General features: G+C 38.1%; 1 protein-coding gene across 2 annotated transcripts in view; it reads right to left on the bottom strand.

Moving 5' to 3' along the window:
• GDAP1 (ganglioside induced differentiation associated protein 1) overlaps positions 1 to 1,231 on the bottom strand; it is an 18,594-nt gene extending 17,363 nt beyond the window's left edge. The window contains exons 1-2 of one of the 2 annotated variants that reach the window (XM_025870749.2): positions 1,020 to 1,231; positions 134 to 326 (exon numbers count right to left, since the gene is read on the bottom strand). In XM_025870749.2, coding sequence (XP_025726534.1) covers positions 134 to 326; positions 1,020 to 1,136 — 310 coding nt within the window. In that variant the 5' untranslated portion in view covers positions 1,137 to 1,231. The remainder of the gene's footprint in view (positions 1 to 133; positions 327 to 1,019) is intronic. The other variant, XM_073892903.1, reaches the window with a different exon arrangement.
• Positions 1,232 to 7,526: the final 6,295 nt, after the last annotated feature.

Here is a 7,526-nt window from a genome sequence, read left to right as displayed (position 1 = left end):
AGGAAGGAAGGAAGGAAAAAAGGAAGGAAGGAAGGAAGGAAAAAAGGGAGGGAGGGAGGGAGGGAGGGAGGGAGACAGACATATATCTGTGTTGAAAGTAAATCCAAAAAATCACAAATAGCCTTAACATTACCATCCAGGAAAGTCTGTTCAAGATAATCAATGATCTGAGTGGCCTCACAAATAATGTTTTCCCCGTGGATAAGGACAGGCACTTCTCCAGTTGAGTTCAAACGCATAAACCAAGGCTCATTGTGCTCACTCAGGGGCAGACTTACATCATGTTCCTCGCACTTCAATGCCTTTTCAGCAATTACCAAGCGCACCTGAAAGAGTTCACACTGGTTACTACAACACATGTAGGCTTTCAATTAAATGACATCCCTGGATACTATTAAGCAGCCTTTCTGTGCTTCCCTAAGTTATTATTATCAACATTCTTTTTAACTATTCCTATTCTAGGAATTAACAAGTGAGATATATTCTAGCGGGTCTTAATCCTATATATTAGAAAGGACAAAAAAAAAAAAGATTGAAAATAATTCTGGCTAAATTCATTCCACGGTGACTCTCCATCACCACTACTTTCTTTCCGTCCTAAACCTAAGTATGTGTCCTCCCCAGAGAAGAATCTGATATATAGATGTGCTAGGCCTTATTGAAGAGAATGAATGCGTACAAGAAAAAGAAGGAACTGTAGATTATGCGGTTGCATGAAGGCGCTTCCCTCTGCCTCACTCTCCAAGGCCCAGGGGACAAGGCCTCCGGCCCAAATACCTAAAGTGATGCTTTTCTGTCGCATTTCATGAGTGGCAAAGCCTGAGTCATAGCCTTTCCATCTCAGACTAATTCTCTGTGCTCCCCCACAAGGCGCATCCCTGTCCTCCAGGGAGTGCCCGCCCGTGTTAGGGCTTTGGAGGCCTGGTTCTAGACGCGCCGGAGTACCAGGGAGAGCCCTGAGGGAGCTGTCCCGGTGCTGAAACCCGATCCGCGCCGCCCACCCCAGCAGAGGCCTTTACCTTTTGAGAGCTGAAAGAATGTGTCCAGTGGTACAGAATGAGCCTAACCTCTGCGTCCGACTTGCCTTCCGCCATCAAGGGCGCGCCCCCTCTCTGCTCCTCCTGCCTCCGAGACATTTTGGGGTGCTCCGGCGCTGCAGGGCCTCGCCTGTCAGCCCTTTATTTCTCCCACCCACACTTCCCCGCGAAGCGTCGTTAGTTTTTCCGCGATGCCTCTGGGAGCGGGGAAAGAGGATTTCGCGCAGACGAATAGACCACTGGGAAATGTAGTTTCCACCGCCAGAAAGCTGCACGGCCGCGTCCGCAAAGATGCGGGGGTGTCTTCGCGCCAGAAAGCCTCCGGCATATGGAAGTCACATAGGAAGTGCAAATGGACTTTTTTAGAGGAAACCGTCTAAAATACGAGTCCCTGAATACTAAAGTTAGTAATGAATAATGTTGGCTGCAAATTACTCATTGGTTTGGGGGGATGGGGGGATGGAGTAGAAGTTGCTCAGGTATAAAAGCAGCAATTTCCTCTTGGAGGATTTGTACCCTTTGCAGAAGGGAAGTTCCGGTTGGCAAAACAGGATAAGGAACCATGAGTTTTCATTAGAAGATGCTCTTATGGAGTCATGCAAAATAATAAATGATAACAGATCTTATAAACGATGGCGAGTTGAAATAACCTAGTTGCTAAACACAGAATTTTTAGGGCAGAACTACCTGAGTTCACGTCCTGGTTTTTGAAGTGGAGGTAATAATTCCATTTCCTCCATAAGGTTTTCCTGACAATTAAATAAGTAAATACAACGTTAAACACTCAAAATAGCCTCGCATGTTGTAGGCACTCAATATTATTCACAAGTTCAGCTGCTTTATAAATACCCTCATAAGCCATAGTCAAAATCATAAATTTATACTAGTCTAATGATTGTATACCTCTTAAAATTTGGCATAATAGTAAATTAATAAAAATTCTCCATTAGTAAATATGTATTAATATGACCATAAAATGAATCCTTGTATAATTCATTCAGTAAATACTTAGTGAGCACCTTCTACATTCTAAGCATTATGCTACGCTCTGGGAATACAAAGACCTGACACTCAAAATATGTCTGGTGGCAGAGACAACAAATAACTAGACAACACAACAGAGATGATAACTGTCAGTCTTAGAATGAACACAAGGTTCTATGAGAAAAGAGAGGCAAGTATGCAACTCAGGTGAAGAGAGATAAAATCTCATGAGGTACTCCCTCCCCTTTACAATATTTCATTTGTTGTTCTCTATAATTCTTTTATAATTTTTAAATATTTAAAAAATATCTTTCATACTCGTAAGTTAATTCAAATGCTACAGCAAAAAATGACCCTTATCAAATTTGTTTTTTTATCCATTTGTTCTTCAGAGTAGAAGAGGAAAAAGCAAAACTTTGAAATCAGACAGAGTGGGGTTTAAATTCTGGGTCCACCCCTAACTTGACCTTTCTTGAGCCTTCACTTCCTCATGTGTAAAATATGGATATATAAAGATATATGCCTGCTGTGGGAATTCAGTAAAAGAATGTATATAAAGCACTTAAGACATTGCTGGAATAGAGCAGTTGATGAAAGCATATATGGAAAGCTCCTCCATGACATTAAGAGAATATATTATACTTTCTCTTCTCTCTTAACGGCCTCAAGATTTTTACAACTACCTATATAATCCTCCATTCCCACTCCTCCTCAGAAAAACTTTATTTTAAATTCTTCCACTTCAGATTCCAACACATACTATACAGTTACCTTTCCTTAATTAATTCAATCACTTCAATATCCAAATAGACTCAACACTCTTGGCAGGTCATCTGTCACTTGCCATTGAAAGGGTTCTCACAATAAATCCCACGTATATAAAATACTGAGTACTTTCCCTATCACATCTTCCAAGTCACAAAGCCTTAGAGCAAATATTGAATGAATTGATTGATTACTGTGTTGGTGTTTAATATTAAGCATTCATAGATGTCCTTGGGAGTACAAATGTGTACATGGCTTCTGATGGGAAATTGATCCATATGCATCAAAAACCTTGAAAATGGGCATAACTTCTAGCAATTCTTCTATTTGCAGTTTAAGGACATAACTTTTAGCAAATTCCAGCAGTCGGCTGAATGATAGCTGGTAATGGTAATAGAAATTTTAGCTATGCACATAGCTGTTGAGAAGAAAGACTGCATTTCCCAGACTCCATTTCACCTAAATGCGACCTTATGACTACATTCTAATAAATGGGATAATGGATGTGCCACAGAGAAAGTTCTGGGAAGTTTCCTTAAGAAAACTGTTAGTCCTGTGCTTCTTCTTTATCCCATCCTGCTTCTGGGAGGGTGGATGCTTATTCTGGATCAGGAGGAAGGTACCCCATCTCAGGGATGGCCAAAGCCATGAGCTGGAGGGAAAGTGAGCCCCTAAGGATATGGAGCAGAACCACCACACAGTCGGCAAACCTCTAAACGTTTACTTAAAGGAGATAAATCCACTGTTATTTGTTGTGATTTCCAAGTGCTATTGTCTTAACCTATCCTAATATATCAGTCTTGTAAAATGTAAATGGCTTTTGTTTATGCCTCTACATACAGTAATTTTCCAATAAGCGAGTATGTGCTGCTTTTGCCTCTTAAATATTTGAACGTCAAAAGAATATCATTCAACAGATTAAATAAGGAAACAGTGGTGTTTGGGGGTTTTTTGTTTTGTTTTAATCATGATAGGGGTAGGAAAAAAAAACTGTTACATCGACTTTCATTGATCCATAATTCCTGTTATTTTCCATCTCACTAAAAGCCACTTGTAGGTAATATGAAAACCTTATCACCCATTTACTTGTTTATTCAGAGAGTTGACTAAATCGCATGTGTTTTCTGTAGCTGTATATCTTTGGACATAAAATTTGCTTGTGGGCCCCTGGAGAACAGGAGCCAGATTCAGGTCAGTTTATTTCTTCAATATGCATTGTAGACCTTACCTGTCCCAGGAACAGTGCTAAATACAGAAGATATGGATTTAAAAGTCATAGTCACTGGGAACTCAAGTGTGGAGAAAGAGAAATGAGATTTCAACATGTGTGGTAATTGCTTTGATATCTAGGAGATTATAATAAGAATATAGACAAAGGCACCTAACAGAGACAGTCTTCCCAGAAAAGGTGATGATCTTTACTGTAACTAGTACCATACTAATGCAATTACCAATATATCCAGTGTTGTACCTCCTCTTGCTCATACAGGCTCATGAGAGCTGATTGTTAAATTTTCAGGAGTTTTATAAGCTGGATGTTCAACCCAGCTATTACTAAAAATTAAATAAAATTGAATTGCATTTAAATGAGTTATTTACAAAATAAAGCTAGCAAGTGCTCAAAACTCACCACTTCCTATTTTATTACATTTATTATTATCTATACTCAAGTTTGTTTTTGTCTATTATATTGGTATGATGGAAGTCACCTATACGGATGTGCTACAGTGCATGTCTTTCTAACTCCCTGTTCAGTGATATCATGTTAGTAACTTGAAACTGGCCATGGTAGGGGTATTTACATTACAGAAATTGGCAAGAACTATCTATCATGTGTTTGTTTTTTCAAGAAAGTTGGTTGTTAAACATTTACCAGCACACCTCTGAATGCACATATCTTATTTAATATTGAATAAATTGTTTTGAAGATGATGATAAGAAGAACCCTGAATATATTTTGAATGTTTTAATTTGTACTTGGTACAGCTTCAGTTCTGCTTTCTCTGTTTCTCAGACAGCCACAACGCTATTTCCTTTTCATTCTCTTCACTGTGGTTAGGGGAAAAGTAGATATGAACACATCTATCAGCCCACTTTTGAACACTGAGCACTTTCTCTAGCATCCTCCCAGCAGCAAAACCATGAATCTCAGTAAATACAGAGTGCATTGATTATTGCACTGGTGTTTAATACTAATAATACCTCATAAACAAAAGGCATAATGTAGAATTTTGCATTAAAGACCAAAGACCACTTTCTTACAGTCTGGCCACACAGATATAACCAGTTTGGGAAAATTCCTTGATCTAGACAGTTATAATATGTGCCCTTCGGTGTCTTCTGCTTCAATCAAGTCTTGATTTATCATAAAGAACTATCATGGCAGAATGATCTATATATTTATAAAAGTGATTATTGCTCATAGTCCTATTACTCATCTATTTTGGCAGGTATTAACTCATATTTATATATACATTTGATCCTCATCGTAGCCTGTGAGGCAGCTACCATCCCAAATTTAGAGTTGAGGAAATAAGGTTTAGTGACTGAGAGACTAGTCTGAAATCCTATAGAAAGTGAAAGAGCTATAACTCAAACATGACTTTTCGGACTACTCACCAAGGTATTATTTTCTACTACAGTATGCTAGCTTTAAGCCAAAGAGAGAAAGTTATGGACTTTCAAGCTTTACACAGCCTGGGACAGATTTTGAGGAAAATGTAGCCACCTTCTTTGACAATTAGTCCCGAAGTTATATACACTTCTGTTAAAGCACAAACTGTCATATCAAATTACTGTTTATATTTCTTTCTTGTGTGTTTCATCCTGAGCCTTTTAAGGACAAGGACCCAATGTTACTTATTTCAGTATCCCCAAAAACGCAACACAGTGCTTGGGTTGATGCTCCAAACTGCTTTTTAATTAATAGAGAAAAAGAAGAGGTAGCCATCACCACCATGAATAGCAGCAAGTAATGACGACAACAAAAAATAACAATTAATAATAAATTATAGCCTGTTTAGTTTACTGCTGTAGAAATTCTGTGTGTAAAGGTAAGTTTATTTGACAGAATTTGGTATTTATTTACAAATCTGGCCTGTGGATCATGGCTCTGAAAATGAACTCCCTTTTAATGTTAATGTTTATTGACATTTTTTATTCATTTAAATATTTGAAAGAATGGAATGCAGGTGGATTTGATTGATGTCAGAAATAATACATCACACAACCTTTCTGAGTCTGAGTCACCTTACCTGTAAAGTTATGATAAAAATCCTCCAGATATTCTGGCCACACAGATATAACCAGTTTGGGAAAATTCCTTGATCTAGACAGTTATAATATGTGCCCTTCGGTGTCTTCTGCTTCAATCAAGTCTTGATTTATCATAAAGAACTATCATGGCAGAATGATCTATATATTTATAAAAGTGATTATTGCTCATAGTCCTATTACTCATCTATTTTGGCAGGTATTAACTCATATTTATATATACATACATATATTTTTAATGTATGTCAACTAAGCCAGAGATCTTGAAACCTTCTGACAAATTGTTAATACTCTAGGTTTCTGATTTTTAAAGTACTTTTATGAATGACCACAAGAGGTCTCTATTTTTAAGAATAATCTGCTTTTTGTCTTCCTTTCTCTCTTTTTTTTTTTTTTGGCTTTACAAATTAGAAAACAGAAATGATGGTATTCTCAAGAGTATATATTTAACTAATTAAGCTATCTCATTCAAAATCAAATTTTCCAAAATGAGAAAAAAAATCCTTTACACATACGTAGAACAGAATTGTCTCCAATTCCTCCTGATAATACAAACATTAACACTTAAGTACCCAGAAGCTACTTCGCCCGCTCTGCTTTGACCCATGCCAGTTATCCAACACACGTGAATGGCATAGAATTTGTAATTAGGTGCATGTAAGAAAAATGGAGAGGGGGTCCTTACTTAGAAATTATTTTGAGAATGCTTATCCCAAAGGTGAATAGTTCCTGTTGTCTGACATTCTCAAGCACTGCAAAACTCTAAGTTATTATCTCACTGAATGAGATAAAAGTTGGCTCATGGAATACATTGATTTGGTAAAAGAATTGTTATGATTCTGGCTAGTTTACCTGAGCTCTAATGAACATGACTCCTGTATTTGATTTATTGTAGTGGTTCTCAAAGTGTGGTCCCCTGATCAATATCACCTGGCAACTTGTTAGAAATGCACATTCTACTGAATCAGAAACTCTGGAGCAATTGGTGTTTTAGAAAGTCCTTCAGGGGGCAGCTGGGTGGCTCAGTCATTGTCTGCCTCTGGCTCAAGCCATGATCTCCAGGTCCTGGGATGAGGAAGCCTCCAAATCAAACTCCCTGCTCAGCAGGGAGTCTGCTTCTCCTTCTCTCTCTGCCCCTCCCCTGCTCGTGCTCAATCTCTCTGTCTCTGTCTCCCTCTCTCAAATAAATAAATAAAATATTTAAAAAAATGTCTTTCAGGTTTTTCTGATGCACTTAGGGTTTGAGAACTACCAATTCAGTGTAAAATTGATGAACCATTCCAATTCTCCTTCCCTAATTTGCCCCATCTCTAAAATTTATAGAGCAGAATCGTGTCTGAAAACATGACTTATAGTGTCTGGAAAAAAGGTCAAATAATCTGAAACCACTTCCACAAAACAGTCTGATAAAACCCCACGGTGCCAAGTCACCATAGTTTATACACTGAAATGCCAAGACACTTCCAC

Source organism: Callorhinus ursinus, unplaced genomic scaffold (assembly GCF_003265705.2).
Source record: "Callorhinus ursinus isolate GAN/ISIS: 27379988/994484 unplaced genomic scaffold, GSC_fseal_2.0 scaffold5, whole genome shotgun sequence".
Classification (NCBI taxonomy): Eukaryota; Metazoa; Chordata; class Mammalia; order Carnivora; family Otariidae; genus Callorhinus; species Callorhinus ursinus.
The sequence above is the reverse complement of the archived record's forward strand: the minus strand, read 5'-3'. Positions and strand labels throughout refer to the sequence as shown.